The sequence below is a fragment of the Ovis aries genome, chromosome 15 (genome assembly GCF_016772045.2).
Source record: "Ovis aries strain OAR_USU_Benz2616 breed Rambouillet chromosome 15, ARS-UI_Ramb_v3.0, whole genome shotgun sequence".
Lineage (NCBI taxonomy): Eukaryota > Metazoa > Chordata > Mammalia > Artiodactyla > Bovidae > Ovis > Ovis aries.
The window spans coordinates 42,816,843-42,841,602 of NC_056068.1; the positions used below are offsets into that span (position 1 = coordinate 42,816,843).

A 24,760-nucleotide genomic window follows, 5' to 3' on the forward strand; every position below is an offset into this window, starting at 1 on the left:
CCATACACGACTACTGGAAAAACCATAGCCTTGCCTAGATGGACCTTTGTTGGCAAAGTAATGTCTCTGCTTTTGAATATGCTGTCTAGGTTGGTCATAACTTTCCTTCCAAGGAGTAAGCATCTTTTAATTTCATGGCTGCAGTTACCATCTGCAGTGATTTCCGAGCCCCCCAAAATAAAGTCTGACACTGTTTCCACTGTTTCCCCATCTATTTCCCATGAAGTGATGGGACCAGATGCCATGATCGTATTTTTCTGAATATTGAGCTTTAAGCCAACTTTTTCACTCTCCTCTTTCACTTTCATCAAGAGGCTTTTTAGCTCCTCTTCACTTTCTGCCATAAGGGTGGTGTCATCTGCATATCTGAGGTTATTGATATTTCTCCCGGCAATCTTGATTCCAGCTTGTGCTTCTTCCAGCCCAGCGTTTCTCATGATATACTCTGCATATAAGTTAAATAAGCAGGGTGACAATATACAGCCTTGATGTACTCCTTTTCCTATTCGGAACCAGTCTGTTGTTCCATGTCCAGTTCTTTTTTTTTTTTTTCCATGTCCAGTTCTAACTGTTGCTTCCTGACCTGCATATAGGTTTCTCAAGAGGCAGGTCAGGTGGTCTGTATTCCCATCTCTTTCAGAATTTTCCACAGTTTATTGTGATCCACACGGTCAAAGGCTTTGGCATAGTCAATAAAGCAGAAATAGATGTTTTTCTGGAACTCTCTTGCTTTTTCCATGATCCAGCGAATGTTGACAATTTGATCTCTGGTTCCTCTGCCTTTTCTAAAACCAGCTTGAACATCTGGAAGTTCATGATTCACGTATTGCTGAAGCCTGGCTTGGAGAATTTTGAGCATTACTTTACTAGTTAGAGAAGCTCTAAGGCAGTGGGGAAACCGCTTAGCTAATGAGTTCTGTCTGGGTAAAAGGTCTGGTGAGTATAAGAGCTGCTCCCATCTGGGACCTACTGCCCTCCCAGGGTCTTCATCAGCACAAAAGTGCTATCACTTGCTTGGAGCAAAAGTTCCCTATTTTAAAAGATAAGAAAACTCCCTTGTGGCAGCAGAGATTTTACCTTTTTTCTTAGAAATTGCAGAATTTATCTAGAGGGCTCTGGGACTGAGTCTGCAACTCAGATTAGAGCTGTGTTTCCACATCCTGTCTTATGCAGATGGCCTTCTGGACAGATTAGTGAAGGTGCTCTGTCCTCTTTTTGGATGCCTCCTGTGTGTCCAGGGAAACTGCAGAAATGAAGCAATCTAGGAGAAATTTGGGATTAACATTAGAGCAAGAATCCTATTCTCTGTTATTCAAAAGCAGAAAAGTGAAAAGAAAAAGCTTTTGCCAGCTAATTTTCATCTTAACTATTCATGCAATTATCCTGATTTTTGAGTATGCTTTATTCTCACAAGACTTGCCTTCTGTCTTTCAATTTTAGCCAAGTTCTGGAAGCGGCATGAAATTTCTGCATGCATGAAGGATTGAGGACTCTTTGTGTCTCTCATAGCAGGTGAATTTAGAAGCTAGAGGTGACCTGCTTTGCAGGATGTCTAGAATTCTGCGGAAGTAGAAATTCCCAGTTACCCTGTGGGAGCCCATAACCTAAAAAGTAGAAGCATATAATATATTCCCCAAACACGAGTCACATCTCCTGAGTGACAGCATAAAGAGAACTGAAGAGCTTTCCTAGGCAGTGCAGGCTACATAATCTGTGGGGCTTAGTGTAGAAAGAAAAAGAAAATAATGGGGACTCTTGGTAAAAAAGCAGGAGAAAAAGGGCTGTCAAAGGTATACATAAAGCCAGACACAGAAGGACGAATAGCGTGTGATTCCATTTCTGTGAAGTACCAAGTGTAGTTAGAGTCATAGAAAGAGAAAGAATGGTGGTTGCCAGGGGGCTGGAGGGAGTGGAGAGGCGGAGTTTTTAATGGATATAATTTCAGTTTTGGAAGATGAGAAGGTTTTGCAGATAGTGGTGATGTGTACACAACAGAGTGAAGGTACTTAATGAACTGCACACTCAAAATTTTTTAAAATGGTAAATTTTCTATTATGTATATTTCAGCCTCCACCTCTCACCCACATATGCATAAGAAATATATAAACTTTTTCCTTCTTTCACAGACTCTCTTATGGCTTGTCATGGTGTTTTTTATTTGCTGCTTAATGTCATCCTAAGTTGGAGAAGGAAATGGCAACCCACTCCAGTATTCTTGCCTGGAGAACCCCATGGACAGAGGAGCCTGGTGGGCTACAGTCCACGGGGTCGCAAAGAGTCGGGTCATACTAAGTAAAGAAAAATTAAAGACTTAAATTTTTAGCATCAATTTTACTCTTCATTTTCATTTTATGCAATACCAATTTTAAATGAAAATGTCTAAAAGTATTTAGCTTGTATTTGGAATCGCTGAAATTCTACAACTTGAACTTTTTGTAATTCCAGGAGGTTACCTTGAGCTGGCTAGAAGAGGAAAACAAGAGCCAAGGTCTGGAAAAGGAGGAGGAGGAGGTGAGGATCCCCATGGCACAGAACTTGGAGAGAGAGCCCTCCAGGGCATAGGACCTCATGGGTGCCTGAGGGGGTGGTCTCTTTGGCCTAAAAGCTGCCAGCTTCCCCTTCCCACAGGCCTGTCACCCCAGCCCACAGCACATAGGCTAGTGCCAAGCATCATTAGAACTCACAGCTGGGATGAGCTCAGTAGGTGGGGATGGCCACCACCATGCCCCCAACACCCACCTTCCTGCACTGGCATCAGACCCTGCCAGGCAGAGGAGTGGCAGTGAGAACCCATCCATGGCCTCCGTAGGGAATGTGACTATGTAAGGTCAGGCTCCAAGGACCCCCGCTCCCTCCACTACCGTGCCTGCCTGCTCCGTTGTTGGTTCCATGAGACTTCCCTTGACACAAAATCAAAGATAAAATGACTAAGAATTTTAAGACTGCAACCACAGTGCATTCAGCCCCAAATGCAGGGCCCTCAACGGTACTAGTCTCACACCCTGTTCCTCAGGCCAAAGAGTGTTTGGCTGGAGTATTCTTTGAAAGACCCCCTCATCCCTGAAGGAAGTTTACACTTAGCTTAAACCTAGTTAAGTTTAGAAGTGCTTACAGTGGAGGGGCTGAGGCAGCCTTGCCTCCTGTCCCTCCTGTTCCCTTTCCTTTCTTTCTGACAACAGACTTCAGCTCCGCCCCTTTCCTTTCATCCTCCCACTCCCCACCCACTGTTGCTCGACTGGTCTACAACTTGTCCGAGCCAGGAAACACTGGGATGTAAAATCCTCAGGATGAGACATAGAATCCAGCCCATGAAAAAAAAAAAAAAAAAAAAGAATCCAGCCCATGTCAGCCCTGACTGCATGGTTTCCCAAGTTCCCTAGTCCCAGGGCTGCCATACAGATGGGCAGGACATGAGACTGGCCATTAGTTTGTCCCTAATGACCTGGGGGTGCAGTGTTGGGGCACAGGGGGAAGAGTGGCCCTCTGGGTAGCTGCCGCCTGTAGAGGATTAAGGAAGCCAAATCCTTCTATTTCCTAAATTGGAGTGCAGACTGTAGCCAATGTACTTTCTCTTTGTAGTGGCTTCAAATTGTGTCTGGGATAGAGTGGGGGGGTAGGGGGAGGCGGGGTTTCTTGGACTGAAAGGCTTGCCTTGAGCATCGTCTGGATCATATTGCAGTGTTATGCTCCAACCAGCTACATCTGCTAAGATTACCCTGGGGGAGTTCCCTGGCGGTCCAGTGGGTAGGACTTGGTGCTTTCAATGCCATGGCCCTGGGTTCAATACCCGGTAAGATTCTGCAAGACTCCTGGAGCAGCTGGGGAAGAAAAAAACAGATGTACTCTAGTTTCAAGTATCTTGGGGAGACTCTTCAACTTTCGCAGGCTAAGAAGAAACCCCACACCAGCTTTACTCACAACTGTCAGTGCATCAGCTGGAGTCTTCCCTTGGGGAAATACACTATCTATGCTCCTGAGTTCCCTTCCCAGGAAGTCACGGGACAAACCAGCAACACCTCCCGCCCTCTTCTTTGGTGCTATTAGGAAAGCATTTTCTTTTGAGCTGAGGGACAATCAGGCCCACCAGCAGCATCCAGCTCAGCTCTGTCCAATCCAGGCAGAGGAGCTGGGGGTAGGGATGAACACCGATTCTAAACAAAGGCAGGTGAAAGGCAAAGCCTAAGGAGGCTTGGGTATTGGTTCACAGTGGACCCAGTTGGGCTCAGCAGAGCAGCTCTGGGTTGGCAGCCAGTCCCCAGAGGAGGAGTGGAAGGCGGGAGCACAGTTCAAGATCCAGTTCTTCCTCTATCCCACCCCTACCCCGGCCCCTGCCCCATGCTGACCCCTTTCTGAGCCTCAGCTGGGAGTTGTGTGTGTATTTAAATGTCTCTGTCAAGAATGGAGACTGAGACTGTGGGTGACTAAGACCTTTCTAATGTTATATATCTTTGAAGAGCTTTGAAGGGAAGCAGCCAATCAGCCGTGCCCAACCCTGCCGGGTTTTCCATTTCAAATGACTAAGTCATGACTCTTCTTAGCAAGACTTCAAAGAACCTGATCAAAGATAACATTTATATTAAATAACACAGCACAACATTTTTTCCTTTTTACTGTAAAGCTTGAAATGAGAAACAGCCCTGCTTCAGCTCTCTGGCCAACAAAGCATGGTGAAAACAGCAGAGAAGTGATTCTTACAGGACAACCCTCACACACCCTCCCCCCCACCTTTTTTGGAACTCTGTGGCCCCTACACTGAATCTCTAACATTAGAGATGGGTTTTCAGGTACTTATCAGGTCACTGGGCAATCATAAATCCCCACCAAAGCTTGGGACTTCCCTGAAGGTCCAGTGGTTAAGACTCTGCTCTTCTACTGCAGCGGGCATGGGTTCGATCCCTGTTTAGGGAACTGAGATTAGGCATGCCACCAGAAATTTTAAAAAAAGAAATCACCAAAGCTCAGATACATAATCTCTGCCACAAGTTATCATCTGAGGAGGCGGCTGTGGTATGGTGAAAAAAAACACCCTGGACGTGGGAGTCAGTCTGGCTTCTCAAGTCTTTGCCTTGCCTCACCACAGTCCTGGGCAGACACAACTTCTTTGAACCTTCAGTTTTCTCATGTACAAAGGTATTAAATCTCATATATCTCACAAAATCCTGTTATGAGCAGATGAATATGTATGGAAAAGTACTTATTGTGCTTGATACATAATATACTCTCTCTATATATATTGTATTTTAACCTATTACATTAGTGCTGTTTTCTACAACTCTTCCCCCCACCCCATACCAATTTAATGAAACAAATATAAAGGTAACATTTTAAAAATTGCTGTATTCAAAATTAATAATAAACTTTAGGGTAAATAAGCTTTAAAACAAAAGTACATAAGCAAAAATAAATAATTTACACCAACCCACTAACCTAATTTTCAGAATAAAGCCATTTCCAATTACAGCACTATCATCCCGGGCTCCAGCCTGTGGTCAAGCTTTGATAGTTCATTATTTTTAAGAAACAGTAACAAAAAACTGAAGACTCAGGAAATCATCTTTAACAAAACCAAAGTACTGGATTTAACTTTTTAATTTTAAATAACCAAACTTTGTAATTTTATACATAATCCAATGTAATGCTAATATAATTAGCACTTCAGCTTGCAGAGCTGGTATTTAACAGGGGTGGAAAACTTAATGAATAGTCTTCAAACCGTGAGATATTTAATACAAATAAAAATGGACAAGTATACAGTAGAACAAAAACTGCAGACACGCTACTAGCTGAGGGAAATATCTGAAGGCTTTACATCCTTTATTATCCATGATGGCTTTTGGAATTATGATTGTTTGACGTATAGAACCTTTGACATTTTCAATACAGCCTTTATTTATTTTTTTCATAGTAAGTTAAAAATCCATCATAAGACTCCGTAAGACTTCACTGGTCTTGCATGTAGACTCTAGGAGTTTGCAATCTGATAAAAGAGTAACATAAAAAATTACTGTATTGCCCTAATTTCATACTTCCTTGTACACAATACATCAGTTTGGGAAATCTATTCCAAGGGTTATATACACAAAAGTGTCAAGAATAAAATGTTCTCCACTCTTGCATAAAAATGTGTACAGTGTTTCGGGAATGGAAAATTTCTAGTTTTCCTGGGCCCGGGCTTCATGGATCTCTGCTGCCTGAAGATGAAAGGCTTCTCTGGCTTTATTGCTCCATTGTTCTGAGGGTTAATCATCCAACCCTGGCGTTTCTCCTTGCTGGATTCTGGATGCTATTCTGATGGCTTCTTCCAGAGATGGCTGTTCTCCAAGCTGCAACAGGAACATACACAAAGCCATAGTCAAGATAATGCCAAAGAAATATAATATGCCAGAAGTAAAATTTCTCTCTATAATTCTAACACCTGGGCTTGTTAAAGCACTAAAGCTCATCCACAAAACACACAAAAATTCCTGCTGGGGAGAATAATGCAGTTTCTTTATATAGGATTTTGATAAATCTTCACACATGCAAGGAACAAAAAGATGCTTATCTTTTCTGTTGGAGATAGAGAGCTTCATGAGCCTTTAGCTTCATGCCCATAAACTAAATTAAAACGAACAGCTGGCATTTTCCTGAGTGCATTCTAACCCTTTCCAAGTAAATATGTTAAAACAAAACAAACTTCCCAAGGAAAAGTAATCTACACCTCATATTCTAGATTCTCTGAATGCAGTGACTTCCCAGAGAATGTATTCTTCATAGTCTTCTGACATTCCCCACCATAACAAACAGCTGTTGTGCAGGGACTTTTTTGAGGACTAACTTGGGAGTCTACGTTTACAGGCGGTTCATTTCCAAGGAATAACTTTTAAATGCTTTATAGAATCCTGCCTAATTAAACTTTTATTCTGACAGTAAAGATGGCTGGTCAGGTACACACAGGGATGTATATACCAGGAGATTTATACTTCTTGTTATAAATTCCCTTATAACACACAAAGATAGTAGCAAAGTTTTAGTCTCTGAGTTTATTTCAAACATAGCAATTTCCTTAAAGGAGCTAAGCACTACGTATTATTCTGTGCCCTGCCTCTGAGAATGTTATGTATCAGAGTACGGCGACAAGGCTGAGGGCTGAACAGCACTGCTGTCGACAGAGGACAGCTGCCACTGTACTCACCTGGACTGCAATCTGGGTGCCGTTGGATGTTGCCACTAAGGTCAAAGGTCTGGTTTCTGTGGTTACTAAGTGATGGCTATGCTGTTGGTGCCCCATTTCTGATGATGCAGTGTGGAATGCTGCCAAGTCCTGAGCCACAATTGCAACCTTAAAAAATACACAGAAGAATTAAAACTATGATTTAAATAGGTTAAAATCCATTTAATGCAAGGGACTGTCTTCAAATTCAAAAGGAAATCCTCCCTTCTGACCATAGACTTGTAGAAGCTGAAAGCTGGAAAAGACCTTACATATTGTCTATTCTGAACTCCTCTTTTTTTCCTTTTTTGTTTTGACTGCACTTCCCAGACTGTGGGATTTCAGTTCCCCTACGAGGGAGTGAACCCGGGACCTCAACAGTGAGAACAGAGTCCTAACTACTGGACTGCCAGGGAATTCCCATGGACTCCTCTTTTTTGAGGAAGTTGACACTCAGAAAGAAGGGACTTATCTAAAGTTATGAAGCAAGCAGATAGCAAAACAGGATAGAGGACACTGAGAAAGTGGATTCGCTGTGTCAGATTTCATGAAACAGAAGAGATGTGACTGTGCCTAGATTCTAATATTCCTAAGCAGCTGCCTGGGAAGTTACACACATGGATTAATTTATATATCAAATGTTTATTTATTCCCGAGTTTGGATCAGTGATAGATACACTATTTTCTCCTGTTTATCTGTTGCACTAAAAATTAGATTTCCATTAACCAAAAAGGACCTACCATATAACACAGGGAACTCTGCTCAATGTTATGTGGCAGCCTGGATGGGAGGGGAGTTTGGGGGAGAATGGATACATGTATAGGTATGGCTGAGTCCCTTCGCTGTTCACCTGAAACTATCACAACACCATTTGTTAATCAGCCATTCCCCAATACAAAATAAAAGGTTTTAAAAAATTAGATTTCCATTAAATGCTTAAAATTAAACAAAAAAATTAAAAATAAAATAATTTTAAATAATAAAAATATTTTAAAATTAAAAACAAAATTATATTTCCACAGGGAATTCCCTGGTGATCCAGTGGTTAGGACTCAGCTCTTTCACTGCCATGAGTCTGGGTTCTAGCCCTGGTCAGGGAATTGAACTAAGATCCCAGCAAGCTGCACAGCATGGCCAAAAAAAAAAAAAGAAAAAAAAGATTTCCATTAACTGGGAAACAAAGTACCAGGAACATTACTACATGGCATGAGGGATCTTAGTTTTCCAACCAAGGACTGAACCCATGACCCCTGTAGTAAAAGCATGGAATCCTAACCACTGGGTTACCAGGGAATTAATTCCCAGCAACACATTCTGTCACAGTCACTTCCTCTTTTAGATCCCACGGAATCTTTCCAACCTGTTCCTGAAGCACCTAGTCAGAGTGGTTAAAAGTGCTTTTGTGGCTCTTAAACTACGAATGCAGCTTTTTCTATGTAGATAACAACATAGAAAATAGCATCAACTACATGTCATATGATATTTAAGAATTCTGTTCAGCCAAACTTAGAGAAAGAATAGGCTAAAAACTGAAATTACTATTAAATGCTTAAATGCATTTTACTTGGCCATTAATCCAGTAAGAATGCTAGATTTTAGTGCTAATAGATATTTAGCTTGGATCAATCCCAATATTGGTCCATAGTCCAGCAACAGATTTTAGTCCAACGATAGGGGAGTAGCTTATATTAGACTAACCTTTCCTGCAGGTAACAATCATAAAGTGTCAAAAAAATATGAAAAAGCAACCATCTGAAGGCACTGATGAATGGTGAAAAGCAGGCAGGAATAGAGGGGATTCTCAATAGAAGGGAACCACACTGGGTCACATTGGTTTCAACAGCTTTTCCACTTGAGGGCAGTCACCAATCTGCAGCATAAGGCAACTTATGGTATCAGATAATGAAGTCCAGGGCTGCCAGAATGGCTACATTTTGAAAGGGATATCCTAGAAAGGAGAAAATCAGAGGGAGGGGGACCCCCCAAACCTGTATATAAGTTCCTCTCAATTCTTTAAGACCTCAGAATTGCAAATGTGTTGGGGAGGTGTCAATAAATCTGGAACAAAGCAGCAGCTAGAAGGCTAAAAAGCTGAGAAGAGGATTCAGTGATACTCACCACAGGGCAGACAGAATTTAGAATTTCAACCCCACCAAGTTTAGAAGGGCTTGGAAAATACCTTAGGCCTTCCACTGAAACCTTAAGAGTTACATTTTAGGAGTAAAGACCATGTCCCAGGACTAAAGATTCACCCTGAAACCAAATGGCAAAACCAAAACAAACCTATCTTAACAAAGTACAAAACCCAGCCTCCATAAGTAACTTAACTACTTGATAAAATTAATATTCTTCAGAGGAAGATAACCAAATTAAAAACCCCCATACTGCATCATCCACAATATCCAGAATACAATAAAAAATTACAACACACGAGAAGAGGAAAATGTAACCCAGAGTCAAGAGAATATGAAGTTAACAGAAACAGACCTTGAGATAACCAATATATTGTGGTTAGCAAACTAGGACTTTAAGACAGTTATTATATGTTAAAAGGCTTATGGAATTCACACAAGGGGAAATCTCAGTAAATAAATGAAAACTATAAAAAATTAAATTCTACAGCCAAAAATGACAATGTCTAAAATTATCAAAATGGGCCTAATAAAAGATGGGTAAAATAGGTGATGTCAAAAGAAAAGGTCAGTGAACTCAAAGACAGAGCAATAAGAATTATCTATCTGAAGAACTAAGAAAAAAAAGAATGCACCCCCAGAAACTTGTGGGAAAACACCAAGTTAATATACATATACTTTAGAGACCCAGAAGTAAAAGAGCAACAATGAGGCAGAATAAAAACTTTTGATGAAAAAATGGCCTAACTTTTCCTAAATTTGATAAAAACACAAACACCCTCCCCTACAAAAAACATTACTATATAATGTTTCATAATATCATATATGTTGTCTTATAATTACATATAAGAAACCTATGAGATAAATACAAAGAAGACCACACCATAATTACACTGCTAAAAAGCAAATATAAAGAGTCTACAAAATAGCCAGAGGAAAAACTGGTGTATCATATACAGGGGAACAATAATATGAAGATGGCTGATTTCTCATCAGAAACAATGAAGGACAGAGACAATTTAAAGTGCAGAAAGAAAAAAAAAAAACCACCAATTCTATATCTAGCAAAAAATATCCTTCAAGACAAAATTATGTTTCAAACAGAAAGGCGACATAACATGTTTTCAAATAAGCAAAACCAGAGAATTTGTCACTGTAGATCTGCACTACAAACAATGCTAAAGTATATCCTTCAGGGGACTTTCCTGGTGGCCCAGTGATAAAGAATCTGCCTTGCAAAGCAGGGGACACAGGTCTGGTCTCTGGTTGGGGAACTAAGATCCCACATGTTGCAGAGCAACTAAGCCCGAGTACCACAGTCACTGAGCCCACATGCTGCACCTCCTGAGGCCTGCTCACTCTGGAACCTGCACCACAACCATGCCCTGCGAGGGAAGATCCCGTGTGCCACAACGAAGACCTGACACAGCCAAAATGAGTTAACTAACTTAAAAACCAAAATATATCCTTCAGGCCAAATGGATGTCATATAGACACTCCACTCTACAGAAAGGCATAAGAGGCACTGGAAATTATAAACCAGCAGATAAGTATAAAATACTATGTTTCCCATCATCTTGTAACTTACTTAAAAGATGAACTGCTTATGCTAAAAAATAATATTGCACTGCGGGGGTTTTAATATCTGTAAATATAAAATAAATCATAGCAGCACAAAAGTAGGGGCATAAATGAAAATACACTGTTTCAAGGTTTTATGTAAAGTAGTAACAATCTTAAGTCTAAGTAGACCGCAATAACTTAAGGATGCACATTTTAATCCCTGGGCAACCTCAAAAAAGTAACAGAGAAGTGTATAATTATGAAGTCACTTGAGGAATTAAAATGAAATATGTACACACCTGATAACAGCATTTCAAAAACCTAGAAGTAAAAAAAGAAACAACTAAAAGGGAGACAAATCCACAATCCTAGTTGAAGATATCAATTACTTTTTCTTAGTAACTGATAGAACAAATATATAAAAGATTAATAAGGTTACAGAATATTTGAACAACACTTAAAGTGTAACCACCTTAACTTAAAGTGTAATGTGCTATACCAACAAGTGCAGAACACACATTCTTTTTAAATACATATGAAATACAACAGGAAATCAATGAAAGACAAAGGAAAAACAAGTCTCAAAATAATATGGTTCTCTAACCATAACAGACTTAAAAATCAAGAAAAACAGGTATTGAGAAAAGTATCAGATATTAAGAAATTATCAGGGCTTTCCTGGTGGCTCAGATGGTAAAGAATCTACCTACCCACAATGTGGAAGACCCAGGTTCGATCCCTGGGTCAGGAAGATCCCCTGGAGAAGGAAATGGCTACCTACTCCAGTATCCTTGGCTGGAGAATCCATGGACAGAGGAGCCCGGCAGGCTACAGTCTAGAGTCGCCGAGTCAAACACGACTGAGCAACTAACATTTTTTTTTCAAGAAATTAAACAACCTATGTGCACATTAAAACCACAATGATATTTCACATCCACTAGAATGGCTAAACTTTTAAACAGCAACAACTCAAAATGCTGAGGATATGAAACAAACAGAACTACTGTGAGTGGGAGTGTGAGTGGGGTCAAACCACTTTGAAGAACTGCTTGACACTTTCATATAAAGTTAAATATACCTCTACCCTATGACTCAGAAATTCCACTAACAGGTTATTAATCAGAGAATGAGAATATATGTCTACAAATATACTTGTACTAGAATTTTTACCACCATCTTAATTCATAATAGAAAAAAAAAAAAAAACTGGAAGCATCTCAAATATTTGTTCATCAAGGGGAGAATCTATCAATAAATTGTGATACACTCCTAACCACAGAATACTGCTTAGCAATAAAAATGAAGGAACTCATGTTATAAACAGTAACATGGATAAATCTCCAAAATGTTATGTTAAACAAAAAAACACAACAAGAGAGTTCATACTCTGGCATTACTATGCAAAATTCAAGAAGAGACAAGATAATACAATCAGAACAACTAGATGGAGACTGACTGGATGGGGTCCCAAGAGAACTTTCTGGGGTGATAGAAACGTTCTAAGCCTTGTTTGGGATGAGATGGGTGTGTATGTTTAACAACTCACTAAACTGTAAACTTAAGATCTGTGCAGGTGGTGGTCCAGTGATTAGGATTCTGTGCTTCTACTGCCAGGAGCCCAGGTGTGATCCTTGGTTGGGGAACTAAGATCCTGCAAACCACATGATGTGGGGGAAAAAAAAAAAATCTATGCATTTCATTGTATATAAATTTTACCTCAATGAAGAAAAAAACAATTGCAGGCTAATAGGAAAAACATGTTCAACCTCAGTAACAGACAAGTTAAAGTATAACTTTTGCTTGTGAATAATGTAAATGTAAAAAACAAAATCCTCAGTGCTACCAAGAGTACAGTGAAATAAGAATACTATTAGATCCATGGCATAATTATTAAAAATCTCCAGAAAGGAATTTGGCAATATTCCTTTTAGAAGAAGGTTAAAATAGTTCTTCAGTTCAGTTCAGTCGCTCAGTTGTGTCCAACTCTTTGCGACCCCATGAATCGCAGCACGCCAGGCCTCCCTGTTCATCACCAAGTCCCGGAGTTTACTCAAACTCATGTCCAACGAGTCGGTGATGCCATCCAGCCATCTCATCCTTTGTTGATCCCTTCTCCTCCTGCCCTCAATCGCTCCCAGCATCAGAGTCTTTTCCAATGCGTCAACTCTTCACATGAGGTGGCCAAAGTATTCGAGTTTCAGCTTCAACATCAGTCCTTTCAATGAACACCCAGGACTGATCTCCTTTAGAATGAACTGGTTGGATCTCCTTGCAGTCCAAGGGACTCTTAAGAGTCTTCTCCAACACCACAGTTCAAAAGCATCAATTCTTCGGCGCTCAGCTTTCTTCACAGTCCAACTCTCACATCCATACATGACCACAGGAAAAACCACAGCCTTGACTAGATGGACCTTTGTTGGCAAAGTAACGTCTGTGCTTTTTAATATGCTGTCTAGGTTGGTTATAACTTTCCTTCCAAGGAGTGTCTTTTAATTTCATGGCTGCAATCACCATCTGCAGTGATTTTGGAGCCCCCCAAAATAAAGTCAGCCACTGTTTCTACTGTTTCCCCATCTATTTCCCATGAAGTGATGGGACCAGATGCCATGATCTTTGTTTTCTGAATGTTGAGCTTTAAGCCAACTTTTTCACTCTCCTCTTTCACTTTCATCAAGAGGCTTTCTAGTTCCTCTTCATTTTCTGCCATAAGGGTGGTGTCATCTACATATCTGAGGTTATTGATATTTCTCTTGGCAATCTTGATTCCAGCTTGTGCTTCTTCCAGCCCAGCATTTCTTATGATATACTCTGCATATAAGTTAAATAAGCAGGGTGACAATATACAGCCTTGACGTAACTCCTTTTCCTATTTGGAACAAGTCTGTTGTTCCATGTCCAGTTCTAACTGTTGCTTCCTGACCCGCATACAGGTTTCTCAAGATGCAGGTCAAGTGGTCTGGTATTTCCATCTCTTTCAGAATTTTCCACAGTTTATTGCGTTCCACATGGTCAAAGGCTTTGGCATAGTCAATAAAGCAGAAATAGATGTTCTTCTGGAACTCTCTTGCTTTTTCCATGATCCAGCCGATGTTGGCAATTTGATCTCTGGTTCCTCTGCCTTTTCTAAAATCAGCTTGAACATTTGGAAGATCATGGTTGATGTATTGCTGAAGCCTGGCTTGGAGAATTTTGAGCATTACTTTACTAGCGTGTGAGATAAGCGCAATTGTGAGGCAGTTTGAGCATTTCTTTGGCATTGCCTTTCTTTGGGACTGGAATGAAAACTGACATTTTCAGGTCCTGTGGCCATTGCTGAGTTTTCCAAATGTGCTGGCATATTGAGTACAGCACTTTCATAGCATCATCTTTTAGGATTTGAAATAGCTCAACTGGAATTCTATCACCTCCACTAGCTTTGTTCATAGTGATGCTTCCTAAGGCCCACTTGACTTCACATTCCAGGATGTCTGGCTCTAGGTGGGTTGTGAAGATCTTTTTTGTACAGTGCGATGTATTCTTGCCATCTCTTAAAATCTTCTGCTTCTGTTAGGTCCATACCATTTCTGTCCTTTATTGAGCCCATCTTTCCATGAAATATTTCCCTGGTATCTCTTAATTTTCTTGAAGAGCTCTCCAGTCTTTCCCATTCTATTGTTTTCCTGTATTTCTTTGCACTGATCACTGAGGAAGGCTTTCATCTCTCTCCTTGCTATTTTTTGGAACTCTGCATTCAAATGGGTATATCTTTCCTTTTCTCCTTTGCTTTTTGCTTCTCTTATTTTCACAGATATTTGTAAGGCCTCCTCAGACCGCCATTTTGCTTTTTTGCATTTTTTTTTCTTGGGGATGGTCTTGATTCCTGTCTCCTGTACAATGTCACGAACCTCCGTCCATAGTTCATCAGGCACCCTGTCTATCATTGTCTTTGGTAAGCAAAAGAAGTTTTGAAGAAGTCCAATTTATCCAAAAAGAAAAAATTTTATTGTTAGTGCATTTTGTATCCTGTCTATGAAATTTTTATCCTAAGGTTACAAAAACATTCACTTTTCTTCTAGAAGCTTTTTGATTCTGATTCCTATATTTCAAGGTGCAGAAGACTTTCAACTTTGTTCTTTTTTTCAGGACTTTGCATGTTCTTTTTAGGTCCTTTGCATTTTCATATAAATTATTGGAATTGGGTTATGTATATCTTAAAAAATGCCTTCTGAAATTTTGATTGTGATAATACTGAATCTATAAATGAATTTAGGAAGAATAATAGCTATGAATTTTGACAGACCCTTTCACTGAACAGGGTACAGTAGCTGAAGTGAAACTTAGCATTGTCTTCAGCACAGCACAGCAACAATTTTTATGTGTATTGTGTTGCTGTCGTGTCTTCAACTTTATTTATTGATTTATTTAGCTGTGCTGGGTCTTAGTTGCAGCATGCAGGATCTTTTTTTTTTTTTTTCCTCTCAGTTATGGCATTCCGAATCTTTAAGTTTCAGCATGTGGGATCTAGTTCCTCAACCAGGGGCCCTCTGCATTGGGAGCACAGAGTACTAGCCACTGGACCACCAGGGAAGACCCTATAAGAACAGTTTCTAAATGTATTAACCAAAATCATTCAAGATAAATGAAAAATCAAAGTACAAAGAGATACATAAGATTTGGTACCACTGTGCTACCATCAAAAGGGGAGGAGGCACTCTCAAAGGCTACGGATAAGAATGTAGATGTGTATAACCCTAGAAAGGAAGTTCGGCAATGCTTATCACAGTTACAAATGTGTATGTCTTTCAGCCAGCAGTTTCACTCTAGGGATTTACCTAGTAGCAGATATAGTCACACACATAAAAAATCCCATGTGCACAAGATTATGTGTTGTCTCAAACAGTAAAAGACTTTAAGTAAATTATGGCATGTCCATACAGTGAAATATGATATAGCTTAGAAAAAGAATGAGAGAGAATTCCCTGGCAATCCAGTGGTTAGGACTCTTCACTTTCACTTCCGGCACCCAGGTTTAATCCCCAGTTGGGAACAAAGATCCTGCAAACCATGTGGTGCCACCAGAATTACCAAAAAAAAAAAAGATAGGAAAATTCTCTATATAAAGAAACAGAAAGATGTCCTAGATGTATTATTAAGATTAAAAAAAACAAACAAGGAGGTGAAAAACAGTATAGTGTTTACTGCCGTATAAAGGGTGGGGGGAGATGACTGTGTGCGCGTGTGCTCAGTCGCTCAGCTGTATCTAACTCTTGTGATCCCAGGGGCTGTTATGGGGTATATGCAAAAATCAATCCTATTTTGCACATGAAAAAAACAGACTCAGAGGGCTGTGTAGCTAAGAAGCTTTAAAACTGAGATTCAATCTGAGGTTTATGTACTTAACCGCTGGACTTCCCAGGGAGCGCAAGTGGTAAAGAACCGTCTGCCAACGTGGAACACGTAAGAGACATGGGTTTGAGCCCTGGAGGGGGGCATGGCAACCCACTGCAGTACTCTTACCTGGAGAATCTCATGGACAGAGGAGCTTGGTGGGTTACAGTCAACAATGTTGCAAAGAGGCACCCACAACTGAAGTGATTTAGCATGCATGATACCACACTGTACATCTATGACTAACAATTTTGATACTGATATTTGTACCAATTGATATAAAAGAAAAAAGCAGTTACCTGCTGCCCTTCTGTACCCTCGGCAGTAACCATAGCAACAGAATGTGTTCCTGCTGAGGAAATGACTGCATCATGAGCAGGTACTGTGATGGGCGTTCCGTCCTGTGTTACCATTGTAATGGTGTTGCCAATGGCCTGCATGTCGGCTTGAGATATGTTGACCTGCAACACAATGCATTTTACAATCAGGCAATGTTTCCTGCTTTATCTGGTCAATTTTATTAAGGACTGGGCCTAAGCCTCCTATGGCTTCCCAGGTGGCTCGGCGGTTAAGAATCCGCCTGCCACAGCAGGAGATGCAGGGTTGATCCCTGGGTCAGGAAGATCCTCTGAAGGAGGAAATGGCAACCCACTCCAGCATTCTTGCCTCGAAAATTCCATGGACAGAGGAGCCTGGCAGGCTGCAGTCCATGGGTTGCAAAGAGTCAGACATGACTGAGCAGGCACACATGCAAGTCTTGTGTAAGTCTACTCTGGGAGCAAATAACCATTTTACAATGGAATAAACTCTTTTTAGAGAGAGATCATCAGAAAAACTGAGTGTTTCTTAAATATGTTTTCTTCCTCTCCATCTCTACTGCCAATTTAGATTTCTATTTTTCTTTCATCCAATTTTTGCCAATAATACAACTTCTTTCTAGATATTTAACCCCTCCTTAATCATCCTCTACCTTGTCACCTTGCTAAAAAACAAACAAATTTCATTATGCTCCCTGCTCAAATCCCCAGTGACATCCTATCTGTCCAGAATAAAACTGTTAGTAAATTTGTTTAATCTTATGTGGCAATCAGTGGACAAAGAGTACTGTGTGGAATCAGTGATGTCAAAAGTGAGGAGGAGAGGGATGAATGGGATGGTCCAAGTGCTCTGTATGTTTCTATCCTGAATATATTCTGCTTCAAGCTAACACTGGCACATTAAGAGCTATCTATTCAAAGGGCAGATTAATCATGGGAGGTAAAGTTCTAAAAGAGATGGGTAAAAAGACAGTTCTCCATGGAAGAGGCAGTATTGGAGGATAAAGAACCCCATGCATCTATTTCCACGGGTATTAAGACAACCTTAGCGAGGGCTTAAAAATGAAATCAAGTCTGAATTAGGATAGTGGCATCTAGAAAACAATGACAAGTTTGACTGTCGAACAGCAACTCTTACATTGCTTTTCCTGGGGAAATCAAGACAGCTTCCTATTAATTCTGAAGCTAGTTAAGTGAACTCCCATGATTCCAAGTAGGGAGAAAGTCACACCCTGGGAATTTTACAGGTTTCCCCATCACTGACTTGCCCGGATCTTTTAACGATGTTCTCATCACCTCAGCCAAACTTCTGCTGATTTCTCAGTCTTATCTCCTGGATCTAATTCGCCACCCAATCTATCCCTTCCAAGTTTCAGGTGGACCCATTACTTCTCACTGTGTTCCTGACCTCCATCACCTTACCTTTGAAAGATACCCATACCACCACCTGAATTCTAGAGTGACAAACCTTCTCTCTTTATGGACCTCCTTGCATGTGGTCTCTTTCAGCAAGAAAGTCTCTTTCTTCAGGAGATCTAGCACTGCCCACAAGCTAAACTCCAAACTTTGTGCCCCAGTTCAAGGCTTTCTTCAACTGGGATCCAACCTGCCTTTCGAGCCCAGGCTCAGAGAAATATTATTTAATGTGGCTGGCTTTTGGTGGGTACTTACATGTTGAGTCCCGTCCTGGGATATGAGTGTAACCTGCTGACTCAATCCAGACTGGGTTACTGTGGCTACTTGGGTAGATACAACATCATCCCCTTCTACACCTGTAACATATGTGATCTGGGACCCTTTAAGAACATCTTCACCTTGACCTGTTTAAAACAAATGAATCATTTATTTGATCAACCTACCAAGCTGTTTAGAAAACAGAATATTTTAAATATTATGGAGAAGCTGACAAAAATGAAAGGGCATATGTACTGAATTCTAAATCATGAAAATGATTTCTAACACCTCCTGCTGATCTCTCCCACCTGCTCTTTTGCAAAGCCAAACCAAATCCAAGCAGACTGAACTAAACTTTCCCACACAGAGAGTACCTGTTCAAATTTTCAGAGGCCTTGCTTACTCTGTTAGCTGGCATGGTTATCTAGCACTGTGCGTGTGTGCTGGGGTGAGGAGTGGAGGAACTGCGCAGGGAGACTAACCAGCAAGCGACCCTTCCAACATGCAAATACGTGCTAAGGTCTCGCAGTCACTTAAGAAGCTGTTAAAAATGATAAGACAGTCTTCATAAATATTAACCCCAAAACCAGAATGGTGTGTAAACACAATGTACTAACACTAAGTTACTTACTCTTTAACGAGTGACTGAGTCATCAGTACACAATGACATCACTGTGTAAAGACGGTATTATCTGGGGTAAGGTTAATAATTTCATAAGTGACTGAACAGGAACTCCCACCCACTTTTTTATTTCACAAAAAATCAGCAAGTAAACAGCAATTTCAACCATCCATTACTGCCATACTTGGCAACCAGTAAGATTCCTTATCCCTCTCTTCTACTGCTTTCCACATCTCATGAGGCCAGAGAAAGGGTAATTTTCTTTTTTAATTCAAAGGACTTTCTATGCTAATTTAAGAGTACTTCTCAAAGTTATGGTTGATGCCTGCACTCAGACAGCTATGGTCATCATGGTGTAATCCCTGTGACACTCATTATTTCATTTCTTCTTGTTCTGTTCCATGGCTTCCAAGGTGGTTCAGTGGTAAAGAATCCACCTGCCAGTGCAGATGTGGATTTGATCTCTGCGTCAAGAAGATCCCCTGGAGGAGGAAATGGCAACTCACTCCAGTATTCTTGCCTGCAAAATCCCATGGACAGAGGAGCCCAGTGGTCTACAGTCCAAAGGGTCGCAAAGAGTGGGACACAACTGAGCACACACACAAGACACAGGCAGATGAGCTTCTGAGGTGGCGCCAGTGGTAAAGAACCTGCCTGCTAGTGCAGAAGACTAAGAGATGCGGGTTCAATCCCTGGGAAGGGCATGGCAACCCACTCCAGTATTCCTGCCTGGAGAATCCCATGGACAGAGGTTTCCTGCAGGCTACAGTCCATAGGGTCACAAAGAGTTAGACACGACTGATATGACTTAGCATGCATGCACGGCCATTTATTATACTTATTATTATACCATTACTCCAATGGGGTTCAAAACGTAGGGGATCATATGGGAGAAAAGGGACACAAACCCATTCTTATTCTTGGAAAAACAACCTTAAGGTTTTTAATAAAATGTATATCATAGGTTATCTTCTAGAACACAAGAAATTCTGACAATCTGAAATGTTAACATTTAAGGAAGAGACTGAGGAAGATTAAAAAGGGAACAGTCTTAAACCCAAGTTTGATATCATTAAAGTCTACTTTATAATTGCAAGGATTTAGCAGCAATTGTTAACATCTAACCAAGCACACTTACAGTGCTTTGGCTAGAAAACAGCATAGCATTTGAGAGTAAAGGAATTGTTGAGAAGTTCCTGGTGGTCTAGTGGCTAGCGCTTGGTGCTTTCACTGATGGAGCCTGGGTTCAACCCCTGGTCAGGGAACTAAGATCCTGCAAACCTTGTGATATGGACAAAATATTTCTTAAAAAGTGAAGGAAATGTTATTTTCTTATTGCTGCTGCTATGTTGCTTTAGTTGTGTCCGACTCTGTGCAACCCCATAGATAGCAGCCCACCAGGCTCCTCTGTCCCTGGGACTCTCCAGGCAAGAATATGGGAGTGGGTTGCCATTTCCTTCTCCAATGCATGCATGCATGCAAAGTCGCTTCAGTCGTGTCCGACTCTGTGCAATCCTATGGACAGCAGCCTACCAGGCTCCTCTGTCCACAGGATTCTCCAGGCAAGAATACTGGAGTGGGTTGCCATTTCCTTCTCCATATTTTCTTACTATCACACGACTAATATCTGAAAAGATAAATTAGAATTACAGGGAATTATTTTGAGTAGATAGTGGATGATCTGTTCTTTTCCTTATTCTCCATCTATTTTCCTACCTACATGTTTTTCAATCCTTTAATATCAGTTGTAAGATTAGGTAAGAATGTTTTAATTTTCAAACTTACTTCATTTAGGAACTACTCAATGAAACAGGACAATATATATGTTTTGTTCTGTTTCAGAAAAACCTATTTCATTTTACCTATTTAACTACGCTGTGTTATTTAACTGAAATCACAGAATCTAATTCTATTTTTCTCGAGTTTATCCTTACTGAAATGAATGTTTTTGTCTCCCACAACACTACTAAACAGACATGAATCAACTAAGAGTTATTTGAGAATGCTTCACCACTCTTGATTAAGACCAACATTGTAATACACCCAAACAGTCTAGCTGCCCCTGCCCTGCTGTGCAGCCTCATCTCACACCACCCTCCCAGGCAGAAATGCCATGCTGGCCAGGCTTCTTTCAGTCTCTCCAATTTACTTGGCTCTCTCCAACCTCAGGGCTTTTTGCATGTTCCAGTCCCTCCATTTGGAACATTCTCCTGCCTCTGCTCCCTGTTTACCACCCTACCCCCCAAAGCTTGTACATCCCTGCCTGTACAGCGAGTGAACCCATGATCTCTCCAAAAATCACTTCTTCAGGGGAGTTGTCTCTGACCTTCAAGACTAGGTTAATTTCCCCTCTTATACATCCCAGAGCATTAAGTACCTTACTTTGATAGCAATTATTGCAGTTGTGAAGGGTATTTTTGTGTGACTATTTGAATGAAACTTCATGGTTAGAGACAATGCTTTCAATCATACATTCTGCTCATAACTATTGATTCTCAAACACAGACATAAAAATACTGGAAGAAACCCTTACCCAAACACTGACATAAAAATACTGGAAGAAACCCTTACCTGGGGGAGGCTCAAAGAAGGCTTCCTGCTCCTCCTCGATGGGCTCAGTGTCATTGTGCGCTGTTCGTTTGTGCATGGCCAGTGTGGAGATCTGCTTGTATGTCTTCCCACAGTGATTACAGTTGTATGGTTTGGAGTGAGTGTGAACAACATGATGTTTGTACAAACTGGAATATTCTGTAAACCTTTTGTCACACCCAGGGACTGTACAAACATATGGCTTTTCCCCTAAGAAAAGAATGGCACCGGGAAAAAAAATAATCAATTTTCAGTTATGAAGGCATAATCATTCCAACCTTCTAAGAGGCGGACGGGGAATGAAGGAGGACACTAGTAGCAAAAATAAACAGCTGTCAAATCCCTTTCTATCCTGCTGTAAGGCACAGCATAAGAAAAGACTCTCTGACTATGGTTTCAACTCGGCTCAAAAGGTGGTCTGCAACCTGAGTCATACCCCACACTTGAATACCACTTTTTGTTTAATTTCAAGAGATGTGAAAAATAAGGATGGAGATAGTTACTGCCCAGCTACAAGCTTTGATGAGGACTTTCCAGGCAATCGGCACTTATACTGCAGGAGGCACGGGTTCGATCCTTGGTTGGAGAACTACGATCTCACAGGCCACACAGAGCAGCCAAAAAAAAAAAGCACTGATGAAACTGTTGTTGTTACTTATAACTAGATAATCTAGATATTAGTGAGACTATATTAATAATGGAAATAATAAATGTAGGGAATTCCCTGGCTTTCACTGCAGAGGACCTGGGGTCAATCCCACAAGCCACTTGGTACAGCCCAAAATAATAATAAAAATAAATGTAATTTTTAGTATAATGTATGTAGCTTACCCAAAGGGTTTTATAAGGATAAAAAACAAACGTTTTCTAAAATGTGTATGAGATATAGCCTGGACACATATTTCATATTAACTTCACTTGACTTCTTGCAACCAATCAAAAGCTATTAAATATTCACTAAAAACAATTCAATGCAAAGCAATTCTTTTTTCCATGAAACAGTTTGAGAATAATACAGGCACTGCACATATTTTTAGAACTTTTCATTATAGAAAATTTCAAACATACACAAAAGTATAGAGAAACAGTGCAATAAACCAATCATTTAGCTTCAACTATCAATTCATGGCCAATACAGTTTCAGTTATTAGCCACACATTTACCCTCTCTGAAACAACTCCATGTACATTCTATCTCATCCATGAGTATTTCTGACTGTATAAAAGATGGATGCTTTTTATGAAGAACAAAATTACCAATAATTATTTAATATCACAATGTCTAGACACTGTTTGTATGTAGTGGGAGGGTGCCACACCCTGGGAATCTAACACTGTGGGGGAAACCAAACTGGAACGAATTAACCTAACTGTAGTTTAAATGAACACTTTTAACCACTTAGAAGAGGTATGGGGGCCAGAGTGGGGGAGAAGAAGCGACAGTAACTCATATACACACTGTTTGACAGTCTCAGTCTTGGACTACCTGGAATAGGGAAAACTACAAAGATTTAACTCTTCTTGGTAGGCTTGTTTATTCTAGTACTATGGGCAAGACGGGGCTTCCTTGGTGCCTCAGACAATAAAGAATCTGCCTGCAATGCGGGAGACCAGGGTTTGATTCCTGGGTTGGGAAGAACTCCTGCACAAGGGGATGGCTACTCACTCCAGTCTTCTTGTCTAGAAAATTCCATGGACAGAGGAGTCTGGCAAGCTACAGTCCATGGGGTCGCAAAGAGTCCAACATCATTGAGCAACTAACATTTTGAAAGGCAAAACAACCTGGAAACTATTTTAGACATAATAAAAGACTGAATAATGAATAAATGTATAAATGCTGTTGGAAGCCAGAGCTCTGACTATGGAACAAGGAAAATGCAAATATGGAATGTGAGAAGGAAAGAAAGAGCTCTGTGGGATGAACTGGAATTGGAGGTACTGATGTGAACTCAGTCTCTAAAATGTGCTTATGTGTGTAAACATATGCATATCCTACTCTGTTCTCATTTTATACCTTCCTAGGGTAACTCCATCTTTTTCACGGTTCTAAACATGGTAAAACCACCCACAAATAGTAAAAACACTAAGGTAATCTGTAATATACATCTTAGACATTAAGTATTTGAGGCTGCGTCTTGTCCTCTGCCCAGCCCACATTCTCAAAACAGGACAGGGTGAAGTTTTTACTTTGGGGAATGGCTGTGGAGGAGACATGATGAAGGCAAGGCCAGGCAGGACAATGTCGGGCAACTCCAGTTCAGAGAACCAACCCTACTCATATTCAGGCTTGAGCAGTAACCGCCACCATGTGGCACCAAACCACAGTCAAGATATAAATACATTGGGGCGGGGGGGGGGCATTGTTTTTTTTTGGTTTTGTCTTGAAACTATAGTTTTTACAATTGAGGTATAACTGATTTACAATATTATATTAGTTTCAGGTGTAGAACATAGTTACTCAATATTATGTATTTCAAAATCATCACCATGATAAGTCTATCAACATACCAAGTTACTCCAATATTATTGACTATATTCTATATGCTGCATATCGTGTATTTTATAATTGGAAGTTTGTACCTATTAATCTCCCTCATCTATTTTATTCATCCACCAATCCGCTGCCCTCTGGCAACTACCAGTTTTGTTTTCATTATCTATAAGTCTGTCTTTATGTTTGTCTTTATTCATTTGGTTTGTTAAAGTTCCATTTAAGTGAAATCATACAGTATTTGTCTTCCTCTATCTGACATTTCACATAATACCCTCTAGGTCCATACATGTTGTCACAAATGGCAAGACTTCATTCTGTTTTATGGCTAATACTCCACTGTATGTTTGTATGTAAATGTATTGCACTTATCCATTTACCTATCAATGGATACTTAGATGGCTTCCATATCCTGGATATTGCAAATAACGCTGTAATAAACACAGGGGTGTATATATCTTTTTAAATTAGTGTCTTATTTTCTTCATTCAAATACCCAGAAGTGGAATTGCTGGATTGTATGGTATGTATTGCTGGATTTTTGAGGAAACTCCAAACCGCTTTCTGTAGTGGCTGTACCAATTTACATTCCTACCAACAGTGCAAGAGGATTTCCTTTTCTTCACATCGTTATGAACACTTGTTATTATCTTTTTGATAACAGCCATTCTGACAGGTGTGAGGTGATATCTCACTGTGGTTTTGTTGACCATTTCCTGGGTGACAGAGATGTTGAACATCTTTTCATGGAGACCTAAATGGATCTGAGTTGTACTTTAGAGCTTCCTAACGGCTAGCTGCAGTCTCAGCTGG

The 24,760-nt window shown here is 40.4% G+C and overlaps 1 protein-coding gene and 1 long non-coding RNA gene across 9 annotated transcripts in view; one reads left to right on the top strand and one right to left on the bottom strand.

Annotated features, from left to right (window-relative positions):
• Positions 1-693: 693 nt before the first annotated feature.
• LOC121816691 (uncharacterized) lies at positions 694-24,414 on the top strand. Of its 2 annotated transcripts, none has more exons than XR_009596637.1 (4): positions 694-936; positions 1,441-1,512; positions 2,446-2,511; positions 19,282-24,414. It is a non-coding gene; the product is annotated as an uncharacterized LOC121816691 (long non-coding RNA). The 2 variants fall into 2 exon arrangements; XR_006056355.2 differs by lacking the exon at positions 19,282-24,414 and adding an exon at positions 4,619-5,240.
• Positions 5,318-24,760, bottom strand: part of ZNF143 (zinc finger protein 143) — a 61,093-nt gene continuing 41,650 nt past the window's right edge. For all 7 annotated transcript variants that reach the window (XM_012095790.5, XM_012095789.5, XM_004016165.6 and 4 more), the window contains 5 exons: positions 21,440-21,667; positions 18,244-18,392; positions 16,555-16,716; positions 7,175-7,321; positions 5,318-6,323 (listed from right to left, as the gene is read on the bottom strand). In XM_012095790.5, the coding sequence (XP_011951180.1) occupies positions 6,240-6,323; positions 7,175-7,321; positions 16,555-16,716; positions 18,244-18,392; positions 21,440-21,667 (770 nt within the window). In that variant the 3' untranslated portion in view covers positions 5,318-6,239. The remainder of the gene's footprint in view (positions 6,324-7,174; positions 7,322-16,554; positions 16,717-18,243; positions 18,393-21,439; positions 21,668-24,760) is intronic.